At 36.9% G+C, this 16,307-nt stretch overlaps 1 protein-coding gene across 3 annotated transcripts in view; it reads left to right on the top strand.

Annotated features, from left to right (window-relative positions):
* LOC117997196 (protein obstructor-E-like) overlaps positions 1–16,010 on the top strand; it is a 147,941-nt gene extending 131,931 nt beyond the window's left edge. Inside the window, exons 3-6 of one of the 3 annotated variants that reach the window (XM_069498062.1) lie at positions 6,817–7,056; positions 8,326–8,514; positions 13,739–13,950; positions 14,642–16,010. In XM_069498062.1, coding sequence (XP_069354163.1) covers positions 6,817–7,056; positions 8,326–8,514; positions 13,739–13,950; positions 14,642–14,737 — 737 coding nt within the window. In that variant the 3' untranslated portion in view covers positions 14,738–16,010. The remainder of the gene's footprint in view (positions 1–6,816; positions 7,057–8,325; positions 8,515–13,738; positions 13,951–14,641) is intronic. The other 2 variants (XM_034985394.2, XM_034985393.2) reach the window with 2 other exon arrangements.
* Positions 16,011–16,307: the final 297 nt, after the last annotated feature.

The raw sequence follows: 16,307 nt of genomic DNA, 5'->3' as shown, positions 1-16,307 counted from the left end.
GTAATCTACAAAGTTTTATAGTAACCATTTTTCTCTTCTCAGACCAAACTAGTGCCAGCAATAGGATTTGACAAAATTTGGTATAGCGATTGCTTGCATCCCGGGGAATTACAAAGGCTACTTTTTAACCCGGAAAATCAAAGAGTACCCACGGGATTTTTAAAAACTTAACTTAATTTCATTTTTTCAATAAATAGCTTTAACTTTGAGATCGAAAGTGTGTCTGTCTGTCTGCTAGCTTCTCACGGTCCATCAGTCTAACTGATTTTGACGAAGTTTGGTGCAAAGATAGCTTGCATCCCAGGGACGGACATAGACTATTTTCCCCGAAAATCAAAGCTTCCGTGGGATTTTTAAGAGGGTACTCGTATACCCACGCGGATGAAGTCGCGGGCATCATCTAATAGCATTATCGTATTATACTCGTACCTACAGCTACCAGTGCATCTAAAAATAAAACCTTTTATAAATTATTATTATCGGCCCAAAAATGTTCCAATTAATTCCAACAATATAGGACAGAACAAAAGGGACCCGCATCAAAATTTTCCTGCAACTCACTGCATGACTACCTTGTTCTCACTTTTTCGGATTTCCATACAGTTGAAATTTTCCAGACAAGTCCTATCTGTTAAACACTGATTCGTAACAAGTCGCAATTAAAAAAAACACAACTGCCTTGCTAAAATCCAACTAAAAAGTAAGAAAAAATCACATTTGAAAATGTCGCCTAGCAACCACCATACCAATTGAGTTTTTTTGTTCAATAAATTTAAAACTAGTGACACTCGGAATGATGTTGTGAGGACCCTAATGATATTCCATAGTAATATATCCAAATTTATAGACATTTAGAAGGTATGATAGGGTAAAGAAAGTCACATACATGAACCCATGAAACATTACAATTTTTTTTTGGCAGTCGTGCAAAAACAGACTTCATAATAATGCAGTGTGATTGAAAATACGTGATAAATTTCATATATTTGTATGATATGAAATAATAATACTAAATACTAATAAAGTAGAGTAAAATATGCCTCGGAACGGGCCGCGAACCTTCTAGAAATAGGAGCGGGGACCCTGAGACACAGGTTTATTAAACTTACTCCAGGGTTTCCGACACAATGCAATATTGTAAACCGACATCACTACCCCCAATAAAAATGCTGTGTTTCTTTGTTGGTTTGACTTTCAATCACGTCTCAACGGAGCAACAGATCGTCGTGATTTTTGCATGGGTATAGTTTAAAACCTGGAAAGGGACATAGGCTACTTTTTATCCCGGAAAATCGATTTTTAAAAACCTAAATCTACGCGAACAAAGTTGCGGGCATCAGCTAGTAGTTATTATAAATAAATTTTAATTTTCAAAAGAAGGCGATGAGCTTATAGACAGTTAGCTTACATGGACTGTATGTGCGATTTCTTTACAGAGAGGCTTAAAAGTTATCCTAATTTAGTTAACAAATATATGGCACATCCACATGTAGGTGACCCTTGTCACGCAAAGTGACTGAACCAAAGTTCAAACTTGTTTCCTGTGATGAAAAAAAGGGCGTGTATCCGGCGGGGAAGAAGTGAAACTTCAGATTTATTTAAAAAATGGAAGTCATGTTAGATTTGAAAATCGATTTAACTTTTGTAATCAGCACTTTAAAAAACCACCAAAATCACAAGCTATAAATTAAACCCGAATTTTGCATTTGAAAATGGATATTTTGTAATATCAGCTTTATCAAAAACCTCGAATTTGCCTGTCATTCTTATTTTTATTTTCGGGCCTTCTAGGATATTGGCGATTTGTAGGACATAAGACCGGACGAATATGGTGTGGTAAATATGGTAAATAATTATAGATGGTAGGTACCTATGGTCCCTGTGATAAGGCATACCTACACATAGCTCTGTGATAGAGCGTACTTTAACTTTGCTCAGACTTAAGGTCTGAATCTCATTTTTCTTATAAATGAGGAAACGAAATGCGATTTACAAAAGTGGTATAGGTGAGTCTGTATCTACTTTGAGTTTGCTCAGACTTAAAGCCACTGTTAAGACGAGACAGCCTTATATCGCCGAGATTTTGTTTCGTTTTACAGTTAAAGTTTTAAAGTTTCAGTAAACTTAAGTCTGAGCAAAGTCAACACTACATCTATATAATAGAGCTGAACCTAAGTCTTTACGTGGCTAGAATTTCATTTCTTATTTTCTTTTTTATGTACGGGACCCTTATAAATAGTTGCTCCATAAAACCTCGTATCATATTAATCCGTATATAATATATGTAACGTAATCGGCTTTCGCAAAGTGGCTCAGATCATAGGCAATTTATTTGCCGACCGCGGACAGTATTCCATGACCTTTCACGATAGGTATATTATTATGTTCCATACCAATTAGAATTAATGCTTCCATCCATAAAATTGTTACACGTGATTTTGACCTTATAAAACCTATAGATAGATAGATTACTACTGGTTACCTATACCGTACTTTTGTTATATAGTCAATAGTATAATAGTCAAATATAAGCACGCAAAGCTAGAGTACCTAAATAGTGCAAAAGTCTAGTACCTAGGTTCCCAGTAATTTTACTTACTACAAAAGAGTAATTTAACTGACATTTCCTTCACTTCTTACACCTTTTTAATCGAGTCATTATCATAAGTAACAACTAATAAGTAATAACCATCTTACGCCAATTGCCACTAGGCAGTTAAATACCTACGTGTACAAATATAACCATAACCAAATTGTGTCAAGTTATAGCCAAGGAGCTGGTGGATTTTGCCTGATTAAAATTAAAAGAATACTTTATATTTGTGTGCAATAATAGCTTTTTCCCACGATTTCTTACGCGTGGATTTAGGGTTTTTCCCAGTGCTTTCTTAGCCCCCCCCCCCCCCCCCCCCCACCTCAGCCACCCTCACAACGAGCTCTACGGGCAGCGGCACGCGTAGCTCGCAGTCCGCGACTCGTGCGCGAACTGACTTCCTTGAAAAAGGACCCCGGATGGGTTCGAAACTAGGCGGGCTAACGTCGGCTAAACACGTGAGTAAAGCCGGGACAGATATTATATATAATGGAAATCACTCACGATAGTTTAAACGCTAAAACATGCATATTATTATTATAATTATTACCATTGTTCTGGTGACATGATTTTATTCCCTCCGCATTACATGCCATTGCCCATTAGCTTTTATAAAGTGTCGCTGCAAAATTTCCCAACAGCTGTTAAACTATGACCATAACCAAATCGTCTTACGTTATGTTATGAGGTGCGCATGAGCAGGTGAAAGTTCTTCCGACTTATGCAACGTGCACACATCTCGACTTATGACATTGACTAGGCAATTCGCATGTTTCGACTCGATTATATTGTGTTGAATAAACGATGAATGATTTATTAGTTGTATGAATGAATGATTTATTAGTTTTATTAGAGACACAGGTAGTCAGGTGGAGAAGGTGGACTCTATACCTACAATATATGTATACCTACAATGTGTCATATTTCCTTACGGTTCGGCTCTACTGTCGAGATTCGACATGATACGTGATATTATAAGTCCCGCAAATTGCATATGCGCGTGGCCGCCATTTTAGTGACGTCAGCACTAGACTGAAGACTGAAGTTTCGAGCTGATGGTAGGTATACTTTTATTTTGGCTGACGTCATTTCGATGTTAATTGTCGATGTTTTACTCCATATAAAATATCTTCCTTCACGCCATATTATTATAAGTCATAAACCGACAAATTTTTGAATACATTTTCACTAAAACAACTTCCAACATTATAAATTAATTAATTAATTACACAAACAACAAGAAGGTACACGCAACAATTATTCTGGTACATAATATTATTTTTCGCATAAATATTAAAACTTAGAGCAAACGCACACAAACGACGCTAAATTAGTTATTTATTGATATCGAGCATTTTTTGTTTTAAAATAAAATGAAATAAAAGCACGAAGGTTAGTCTACCTTCTGATATCTTAAGCCAGCACTAATTAGAAATATTATGTACCTTCCTAGCATGCGGGCAAAAATGCAAGCAATTAATAGCTAATAGAGTAGAGAGAGAGAGAGCCAGAGCGCGCTAGACCTTCGTTATTTTATAAAAGCTGAAAGTTTCTCTGCGTATTGTCCCCAATACAAGGAGGAAGAACAATCAGCGACTATAAAGATTGGATCATGGTGGCTTTGGGAGATAACAGGTAATAGAGGTGTTAAAAAAGTGACGTAAAAGTACATAAATATTTAGGCTAATTTTTTTTGATATTTTCTTTGATTTCAAATCCTGCTTGATGCCCTTAATGTTTTAAAGTATAAGGGGGGTTGCCACAATATTAAGTGTTTGGCAAGTGCGAGCACATGAGTAAATAGTGGTGCCAGCTCGCGCAGATATTGTTCCACGCGCTCGTGCACTGTGTACGGATGTAGCACTCGCACTAATGCAGATGGCAAACGTGGGGTACGGTGCAGCGCGCGAGCTGGTGTGCTCCTCTTTCCCGTACCACACGAGTAGATAGCCCGTACGTAACGCCCCACTGACACCTAAAAACTACTATTGCGACGCGTCTTGCGGTTAACTTCAAAAACGACTATAGGTACTTACAGCTTTCAGGCTCTAATGTAGTAGGTACCTAGGTGTAGGTACCTACTTATCTGTAATCTGTCGATAAATTACTTACAATATACATATTTTTGTATTTTCTTCTTCTTTCTTGTGCCTGGCTTTACTCAGGTAGATTTTTTTTAATTCTTTCTTAATGAAGGTCACGCTTCTGATAAAAGTAACATGAAAAATCTCAAGTTTTAGACTGACATAATAATATGTATCATGTAAAATTATTATCAACATGATTACCGTAGTTGGTTTTAGGCTGTATCTACCTTAATTGGGATGACTATGTGAAAAATAAATTATTTCTTAGGAACAATTAAATAGAGAATTTACCAGAATTCGTAAAATCCCCGTCCACTGTTAGTTTTAAGTTTGTTAACCATTTTAAATTATCTATTTAACTAAAAAAGTACGTCAAATTACTTGATACGTTTATAACGTCACATCTATTTCATACAAGCTCCCTTACTAAGCAAGCGTTTTTACGTCTGATAAAAAGTCGCTGTTTTGATTAGTAGTTGTTATCCCTATTATGATACGCCAGTCAATTTAACAGCTTATATCTATAAGCTTAAAAGCTAAGTTACCTTGGTGCGTCAGACTTCACGTAAAGACGTAAAGACACGTGGAAGATATAAAAGTGGCTCTAAAAATATTGGAAAATGTAATGCATCAAATGTATCTAATCCACTCACACATTTATAGCCTCGACATCGCGTGTCGGGGTTCATGCCTTACATTTCCCATGGTGGATAGCATTTTGATAAGGGCATACCTATTTGTAAAGTGTAATCATTTTTCACTGTCGCTACTCAAACAGGCCTAGAATATCTGATGAGAATGTGGGTTTGCTCACGATGTCTTCTTTTCTCGAATTTAGGAAGTAGGGACGAAATTCTTAGTGTTAATTGCATCACAGAAACTTATGCCCAATCAAACAGAGTGGGAAGGCATAAATTCTTACCTCCATAAAGACTCAAGAACCTTGATTTGTGCAACCCAAAGTGGCTTTTTTGGTGTGATTTTAACGTTAATCGTAATCGCCTGTGGTGTTGCCCTAATATAAGTCAGGATCAAAATTCAGGAATCAATTCATCATCATCGTCGCTACTACAGCCCTATGGGCCCTATGGGCCTGGGCCTGCTCCATACAATACGGTCAAAACGACGCGATATTCTATGAAATATTGAAATGGGACGTCACATCATAATGACGTAATTTTTAGTTTAATCGATAATTTAAAATGCATATTACACTTAAAACTAATAAAGGACGTGAATTTTACTTATTTTGGGAGCCTCTTTATTTAATAATCACTGAGAAATAATTTATTTTTGATGTAGTCAAATAACCAATTTCTCTACCTATTTCTATCGTGTGAATTTTTCCTGGAATTTTTCAGGAATTAGTTGGTTGCGAATTAATTATATTGCGTAATGGATTATTAATAATACCAAGAACGCTTTTGATAAAAAATCCTCTTAAGGTCCTAAGGAATTTGGTTACAATAATACAGCTGTATTAAAAAATCACGGAAATTTCGTTACCCTTGCCTTGACCCTTTTCAATAAATTTGGGTTGGGTATTTCTGTCCAGGGTACTTCAGCGAGATGCTAAGGGCTTTTAACGTTTCTCTCGACATAGGACCACCATGGTATGATGTCTGCGAGATGCAGTAAAGTTAGGGGTTCCTTGGTGAATATGAACGCAACACATACACGCTGTGTACGCTAAACACAGCGCTTATGAAGTACCTTATAGGTACAGAAGCGAAGGCTAACTTCGCAAAGATGTTTAAATAAATATCGACTCTTGATACGATGCAATAAAGTGCAGTTCTGTTCGCACAGCGCTGCGGTCTAAAATTTAACAAACGCCTCTCTTTTTTTCGCGTAATCTCTTATTTCTGAACTCTTTCCCTCTCTCCTTCCCTCTCCTCCTCCCTTTTCATCTCTCACTCTCTCTCTCTCTCTCTTATGGGGCGGACCAACAAACTCCTGAAAGGCCGACAACGCATTGGTGGTTCCTCTGCACTGGTACTGCAAATGTTCATAGGCGGCGGGAATCACTTAACATCAGGTGACCCGCCTGCCTGTTTGCTCGCCTTTTTTATTTAAAAAAAATGTGTTACTGTAATAATTTACAGTTTACTACAGCAGTGTTTCTTTCTTTTACAGCTCTCGTTGCCACCCTAGCAGTAGTATCCTGTACACAAGTTGAGGACCCATGCAAGACTAAATCAAGAATAGTCGCGGACGACAAATACTGTGACAAATACTGGGAGTGCGACGGTGGACAAGCAGTACAATACGACTGCCCCAATGGACTGGTCTTCGCTGGAAAACATCGGGGTGTGACTGAAGGCTGCGACTACCCGTGGAGATCGAATTACTGTGAATACCCCAAGGCGCAAATAAGTGAGTAAATCAAAACAAGACAATTATGAATAATTTCCGTTCTATCTTCAATAACTACTAAATCGAGAAAATAAAAAGTTTAAAGGAAGAGCGAATAAACGATTTCTCGTTCATTCGTCGTTATTAGGTCACATCATCACTTTCCTCTCAAATGAGAGAAATTTACTCATCTGTGCACTTGTCGTTTGTCGGGCCCGGATTTAAATCGGATGTTCCAGTGGCAGAACATTTTATATGAAGACTAGCTTATGCTCGCGACTTTGTCCGCGTGGATTATACAAATTTCAGACTACTATTTCAGCCCCCTTGGGGGTTGAATTTTCAGAAATCTTTTCTTAGCGTATGCCTACGTCATAATAGCTATCTGCATGCCAAATTTCAGCCCGATCAGTCCAGTAGTTTGAGCTGTGCGTTGATAGATCAGTCAGTCAGTCCCCCCGACCTACGTTTAGAAGGTGGACATCACTAGGCGATCACAGCTTCAAAATATTATGCGTAGTGCAGCATAATAATATGGATTAGCACTTTAGTATGGTTATGAAATCTGAAATTATTTGTTTACCTAAAGCTTTGAAGTATAGAGATATAGACGGTGACGACGGGATAATTAATTTCGCTCGTGTCATGGCGGTCACTCTGGCATCAAGGAGATTATCCCAGCTTTAGTAATTACCTCTAACAATGGCCTATTAGGCCCATTATGTGCATTATTAATTGCTAAAGTTTCATACACTAGCGATAACTGCCACTAACTACCTATACTTTTGATTAGTTTCAGAAATTATATCTCCATTATTCATTTTTGTATACTTCGTCTATTATTAGGGCTTTTACATTTTGTTAATCATTAGTATTATTCCATAGACGTAGGTATTTCCATAGACGTAGAATTCCTCTTATCTATAATCTAGGTAGGTACCTATTGGACGTGACAGGTCTAAATAGCAATCGGGGAGGGAACGCCCCGCACACCCGCACAGCCCCCTCGCTTACCCGGTGCGGGCGAGCGCGGGCTACGTGCGGATGTGCGGGGCGTCGTCTACGGGCATTTTAAATTTATCTACTACTATCTACTTACTGCGTCCACATTTTTAGATCAAACAGGGAGGTCATCTAGTTCCCAAACATTTTATCCTATACACAAATGAATCATTTAATCAAATTATTCAAAAACCCATAAACTTCCTCTGGCACTGCAAATGTTCATGGGTGGCGTGACCTACTTCCTCGTTTGCTTGCCATTTTTATTTTATTTTTATCTTTTTTCAGATCCTCCGATCGGCACAGAACACTGCGACTGGTTGTACGGCATCTTCGGACATGAGACCTCTTGTACAAGATACTGGACGTGTTGGAACGGAACTGCTACTGAACAGCTGTGCATCGGTGGTCTTCTGTACAACGAGAACGCTCACTCCTGCGACTGGCCGGAGAACGTGGATGGGTGCCAGAAACATCGTAAGTTACAACTCTTTTTTGTTCAAAAAAACCATTTACTTAGTTGGAATCTATGCTACACATTTCCGCACCTTATTAGCCCGTCGTCTCCACCATTTGGTCTGCGTTCTTTCTTCTTTTTTCTTCGCTCTGGGCTGGTTTCCGTACTTTTTATGTTGTTTGCCTTGTACAAACACAATAGCGTCGTCGTTGTTGTCATCAACCGATAGATTTCCCCTACTGGACAGCATAGCTCTCTTGTAGGAACTTCCACACGCCTCCCTGCTACTCGTTTGATGTCGTCTGTCCACCAACTCTACGATCAAAATACAATACAAATCCCAATGTCTACCGGTTCTTCGAACTACATACGCCGCCCGTTGCCACTTCAGCATTGCAACCCAACTATTGACTGCTCTGGTTCTTCTACAAGCAAGAAGCATACAGCACAGATTGTCTGGGGCCCTTATTCAGGTGATGTCACGGGACTAAAGAAAGTTTTAGGTTCTAGCATAAGTAGTTTTAAAGAGTAATTTATTTATATTTAACTATAGAATATTTATTATGAGATTAGGTATATTCTTGAGTTCTTTGTAAAAGTTAACAATGAGTATAAAATTTATTAAATTGGAGAAATTTTCTATTTCGTTAAAAACCACATCTGGCAGAAGTTATTTCACAGTCTGCTATCCTTATTTCATGGTCTGTTGCCCCATCTAGTTAACGTAAAGTAATTCTATTCTACCTAACGTGGACATACAATTGAGAATGCGGACGTTATGATGTGGTACGAATACGATCTATTTCAGCAGTGACATGAGTGTCAAGAATATCCAGCCATTTTATTCACGATTGTTCTTCAGCATCATTATCAACCGATAAACGTCCACTGGTGGACCACCTGAATCCAGCGGCACCTTGGAACTCCAACACTAAGAAGGGATATTTGAAAATTCAACCTATAAGGGGGTAAGGGGGTAAAATAGAGGTCAGAAATTTGTGTAGTCCACGCGGACGAAGTCGCTGGCATTGTCTGGTCGACTATAAGTACTGAATACTAGAAATAATGGAATAGTAGATTTATTACGGAATCAGACGCATACTTATTGATTTTATGCAATGCGTGTGCAATAAATATCAGACACGCATGAGAACAACTCCACAATATATCTATTGAGATTTTGCTCCACAAAGAACGGAATGACATTTCCTGAGATCAAAGAAAAAACGTTTCAATAGTAGCTCATATCACACAATATAGTTTCTACAAATATGTACGTAATATCTACTCAAAGTTTCATAAAAAAGTTTAATATAAGCCTATTCATATCCCCCATAATATTAGATTCCCACTCACTGCAAACATTTAGTCGTATATACAGGTAATGGTCTTTTGGGAATTTTCTAACTTTACTCCAAAAGTTAAGTAGTTTCTGCTACCGAAATTGGTTTTCATAATATACCTACCTAATAAGATTTTGCAATACACTAGGGCATAAGAAAAAATAAATCTTACGTCATAGGTCGATCCATTAAAATAATGATCTTTCTCATAAGGACGTTATTGCCAATTTTCATAATCGATCAGTTCTTCTACTGGATACCTGAGTGGTGAATGGAATAGTTTCTCTTGCAACTTTCACCCTAATTACTATAAGCAGTAAAGCGTATAACGGCATACGGTCAATGATTTATTGTGTTTTGTAGAGCAATTCATTTACTAAATAGTGACAAATGGTTTAGGAAGTCCATTATCTTTATTTTTTTGAAAGATTTATTTTGGTTATTAATGTTGTACTTCACTTTGGTGTATGCGTTATAACAAATTACATTCGTAGTTTAGCTTTTAATAACAATGAAAGTAAAAACAAGTCAAAGCTTTTTTTAGTTCACTAAAAAGAATTGAAACTTAGGCCCACTTGCACAAACAACGACAGTTAAACTGATTTTAATTAAATTCTGTAATGCTCGTTGTGGTAGGGGAGCCCAAGAGGCGATTTTAGGATTTACTCGAGCGCGTCAGATAAAGACAAGGCAAGTTAATTAGATGCAGAAAAGTGTGTATTTCATTGATCTGACAATTTGAGCGTGACATAAGGAAATGGGAGAGTCACAAAGTTTCAAAAATCAGCCATGGCTTTTGGTTGCGTCCAAATCGTCAGTGTTTTAAATAGGAGCTAGTTGAGTGTTCACTTAACATCCCTTCTCAATATCTGATGCACTCGATAAATATTTTTGGTTCTATTTTCTCTGTTCTTTTCCTTTTTTTTAAATTTAAAGACTCGCGCTTGGCTGCAATTAGACCTGGTGGGAAGTGATAATGCAGCCTAAGATGGAGCGGCCCCTTCTACCCCTTCGTACGACCACCATGCAAACCGGCAGATAAATATTTTTGCGATAAAAAAGCACACGTGGGGTGAATTATACACTATAATTATCTAAAACGCTCGAGTATTTCTTTGCAACTATACTTTTTTACATTTTTGAAAACCTGTACGCGCTCTCCTCACCAGTGAAAAGGGTTACATCATATAACCTTTTTTTTCTTTTTAGCACCAAATGTTCACAATCCAATAGGTCCCCACGACGCTCGAGTAAATCCCTATTTAGCATCTTAGCCAAAAAGCGACATCATTATAAAATTTAACTACAAATATTGGAAGACGAGAAATAAGTTACCAATTTTACGAAATTACAGCATACGAACAAGTTAAACTGATAAAAAAGCTTTTAAAATTATGAAAGAAGATAATCCATTATCCTTAAATGTTTTAATGCGGGTAAATCACAAAGGTTCCCTTACCAACGTCCTTCATCCCTAATTCCTCCCTAAGGATATAAGAACCGAAGCATCTTTTCATCGAAGAGTGTTGAAAAGATTTCAACCCAGAATTAATTATTTTGTCATTTTATCGCTTTAATATGAAAGAAATTTTTCATACCCTTGAAGCATCTTAACTTTTAACTGAATATGAAAAGTATTTATTATCTGTTTGGGAGGAAGTAGGGGTCGACTCAGTGTGTAAGCAAATAACTTATTTTTTTTACTAATTACCAAGTATATTAAAATTTACTCGTTAGATGAAAACATATACTTAGCTAAGTCCAAACCCGACTAAGTATCCTGCTAGAACGCCATTAGATTTCGTTCTTACCACCCATCTCCATGTCATGTGTTATGAAACGTAAACGCATGAAAACAAACCAAATTAATGAGTCCAATTTGACTTTCATGCCATTTAGGTATGTCATCAGAGAATTCCTATGTCCGCATCATGCCTTCATTATCAGAGACGCATAATGGTACGTACTATAATCATCTGTTGTCTTGTCATCCAAACCACGTCGTGTTTGAAAATTCCATCTCAATCAGACAGGTCGAAGTAGCCAATAATTTCGACGGAACGACAACATTACGATCAAAGCAATTTGAAAGATAACATCTTGCAAAATAATTAATTATTTGAAGTAATTTATAAATCCAAAGTGAAATCTAAATAAATTCAAAAGTTTAAAATCTAAAGCACGGTAATATTATCTATATACTATTACCTGACAGTCTAAAGATGAATGAAATGATGGTGTGCAGAAAATAATTTGACCTCCGTTGGGAATAAGAAACTGGAACAAGGCCTCCGATTACGTCCACTGGCGGAAACCTTTTTTGAAGACAATTAGGCATGATTAACTTGATAGCATCATCCCCCTTCCTCCTCAGACCTCAGTTTCGTGAAAGGCGATTAAAGTTATGTTACGGTTAGCGTTTAACTTTGACCACCAATAAAAATCAGAATGGGTTGCACAAGTCAGTATGCATACCCCCATGATTAAGGCACAGGGTTCGTAATAGCGGTCCAAAGTTACCCTATTTTTTAAAATTAGAAAATATTACAATAAAACTTAAAGCTAGCCTTATCTAATTACTATACAAATCATGCCCGCGTGGAATGGTGCCAAGAATACTAGCTGCATTTTCCTGCTGGACGGCCAGGCTGAACTGTTGCGCAAAAAATGAGCCAGCCTACTAGTACCAAAACTTCTATGTAAAGGCTAAAAGCCCAACGTAATTTTCAAAGAACGGTAGATAATAAAGGCCGAATTCCTTCGCTGGTGTTCCTTGAATCGGTGTATTCGAAGCCTAAACGTCCTAAGTAAAGAGCGAATCCCGAATTTAATTTATACAAAAGTTATGAAGGAATTCCCAGACGACCAACAATGACCATTGTTGATTCATCGCGGCATTGAATACGTAATTGGACGTCTGTATTCGATACGGGATCCCTTTAAGATTGCGGAACGTGGCTCGATTTCATATTAGGACCTTAGCTTTAGCTTAACGCTAAATTGAATCTTTTCTGTTTAGTAAATCTGGTGTATTTTTAATCAAAGGCTTTGTTCTGTTGCTTGGTATTTGTACTTTAGTTTGTAGTTGAATATTTTTGTCTTCTTTTTCTAGTTGCTATGTTGCCATTTGTGCATCGGTCCCTGGTATTTTTTGCCAATCATTCTGAACTACCTCTACTAGTGATCCTAGGCAATTGGAGAGTTAGAAACTTGAAAGAACTTATTACGTTTTTATTTCCAATGAGTCCATTTCCTAAATTATTCACGTTTTCTATTAGCAAATCCCTTAAGTCTTCCCTAAACTATGAGCCGATCAAAAGTTTATAATCTATGGGGGATAATGCTGTCTTAATTCCAAGTTTGTTTCATCTTAGTTTGCATAAAAAGTACTTATAAAAATTCTCAAGTAAAATAAATAAAAGTTGCTGCTGAAATGAAAGTGGCTTCGCCCACACGTAGCTGGATCGATATTTCAGAAAATGACTTTGCTAGATAGATTCAATTCCGGTATGAGAAGATTGAAGCCATGATATGTTTATGAAATACGAGTATGTGCTGGAAATATCCAAACTAGATTATTTAAAGGCGATTAATAATGATAATCTAAATATATAAAAGGAAAAGCTGACTGACTGACTAATCTATCAACGCAATGCTTAAACTACTGAGCGGATCGGGCTGAAATTTGGCATGCAGACATGACGTAGACATCCGCTAAGAAAAGATTTTTGAAGGAAAACACGAGGAAACCTGCATACCTGAGAGTTCTCCATAATGTTATCAAAGGTGTTTGAAATCTTCCAATTTACACTTGGCCAGCGAGGTGAACTGTAAAGGTTATCGTCTTGACTAGGGTATTAACATTCTCAATGCTCAAAATATAAGCTTATTTATTTTCCAGCTCTCTGCAACGAAGACCCCAACGGCAACGTGCCTCTAGGCAAGTCCTGTAACCGCTACTGGCAGTGTCAAGGAGGTTACCCTCGTCTACAGCGCTGCCCAGCCATGCTAGTGTTTGACAGGCGCTCTCTGAGATGCGTGGTACCGCCCACGGAAGACTGCGAAATCCCTACCACCACCACACCACAGCCGGAGGAAGACGATGTAAGACAGGTAATTTTTTGAAGTGAAAATTCTTTTCCGGCGTTACGGGACAACAAAAGGCACACACAGACTGTGTGTGCCTTTTGCTGTCTTGTAACGCCTGTAATGTAGATGTTTCTTTAGATGCTGATTACGGAAATGACAATCGATTCGTCAATTTCAAAATGACAAGCGTATTTTTTTATTGATATGTTGTTTTCAAGATTTCTTGGAGTGCTGATTATGATAATACATGATAATGATTACCAGTTTCAAACCGAAGATGGCGGACTAGCATTTTGTTTTTTTTCGAAAAAAGGCAGTTTCCAATAAAATTAGTCGTCAAATTTATAATGAACGGTCTCTATATTTAGTACCTCTACATCTAAAAAAAGGCACAAGACGGGGCATGCTGAATAAAAAAATTGCTAGTTTAATTTTGACACTAGACAAAGCGATAAAACGATTCTTGTTTAGAATGGCCCTTCTAAGAGCTAGCGCGCACCACGGTAAATTTCCGTGCGTTTTTTCCCCGCAAAATCTGTGAACTATAGAACTACATAGAAGTGCGGAATTAATTACGTACCAGATTCTGATAGATTAAAATTCAAATTTGCGGATTTTAAAACGCACCGCAACTCACTACACCGTGGTGCGCGCTACCTCTAAATTTCATATTTTTAATTTGTATCGACATTATAAAAGTTATTGATATTTTCAGGGTTCTCAGCAACCATCCAAAAGGCCAATTAATACCAAGCACCAATATCAAGAAGAAGGAGAATCACAACAAGGTCGTCAGAGAATAAGGAATTAGAAAATACATTTTCCGAATATACTTAATTAGTTTTTAAGTGTTTCAAATGGGCATAAAATCTCTCTTTACCAAATTTTTCAATAATAGACATAAGTAATTAAAAAAAGATCCCTTAATACCCATACTTTAGACCTCCTAAAACAAATGTACGAACCAAGAATGAAAGCGATAAAGGTGTTATTCCATTAGAATTGCGATAATATTTTTTTATTCCAGTTGAGTTGGTAATAATATTACAAATACCTAAGCTCTGAAAAAGGCGTTAATAAAGCCAGTCCAGGTCAGAGTTCTGCATTCCGCGTCCACAGTAATCTATGCAAATATATTGCTATGCACACAAAAGTAAATAATATTACGTGTAACGTGTACAATCTACTAAACTTTAGTTTTGAGATAACGATTGACAGCTGACATATAGAGCAAATATGGCGAGTCCTTTTTACGCGTAAAAATTGACCGGGACGGTCATAGAAGGAACTTTTAGATATGTGTAGATTGTTACGGCTATACTCACGTATTATGGAAATCACTCACGATAGTTTAAACGCTAAAACTGTTAGATACCTGATTGAGCGAATATAAAACCCTTTACTGACAACTATATCGGGTTGATATCTTAAAAATTATTGTATTAACTACAGTGATTTTATTTTAAAAAATCTGCATAAATATCATTACAAATAGTATGATGCAGGGCGTCTTGCTGAGCTGTTCAAATACTGTGGTTGGTTTCACAGATTGATTAATCTGTCTGCTTAGAATGTCATTGATCTGTCTTAATAATATAGCTTTAGCATCGTGTTTTAGTGAAATAACGCTCTTATACTTCATAATTAACTTTGACTCAATTAACTCTATTTTTACATAATCACCATCCATTTTATGAGATTTATTTTAAGTCTATTTCTCCGATTCGCCTTTAATTAATAATATTTATACCTACTTTATTGATTAGTCATACCTACTCGTAGTTCTATCGACTGTATAATGCGTAAAAAATGACTCCTCAAGCGCCATTTTAATTTTTTGTGACAAATTTCATGTCAAAAGTACATAGCAAAAGTACCATTTTAGTTCTTATTTTAAAGGTTGACAGTTGACCCATAAAGTTAAAATGGCGCGTGAAGAGTATTTTTACGGACTATAAAAACTTTTTTCACTGTCAAAGAAATACTCATTTAAGTTAACAGTATGAATTGTCACTTTTATTAGGATGTCAAGTTATTGTAAGTTTATATTGTGTTTATTTTAAGTCATTAAATATAATTTACAATAGGTACCGTATGTTTTTTAATTGTCTTTTTATAACCGATTGCCATCTGCCATACCTATATAATATATATAATATCCATTATATTGGTATATCACAATGATCAAGGAATCACCAAATATATTTAAGTAGTACCTACCTAATCACATACAATACCTACCTAGAGTTTTTAGGGTCCCGTACCATTACGTTGTCTGTCTGTATGCTTGTCGTGTCTGTCTATTTGGGAGAGTCAAATTTGTAGGGTAGGTAACTTCCCGTAACCTAAAAGCCTGGTTCAACTTACCCTTCTAACCTATT

Source organism: Maniola hyperantus, chromosome 4 (genome assembly GCF_902806685.2).
Source record: "Maniola hyperantus chromosome 4, iAphHyp1.2, whole genome shotgun sequence".
Classification (NCBI taxonomy): Eukaryota; Metazoa; Arthropoda; class Insecta; order Lepidoptera; family Nymphalidae; genus Maniola; species Maniola hyperantus.
This window is presented reverse-complemented; position numbering and strand designations above follow the sequence as displayed.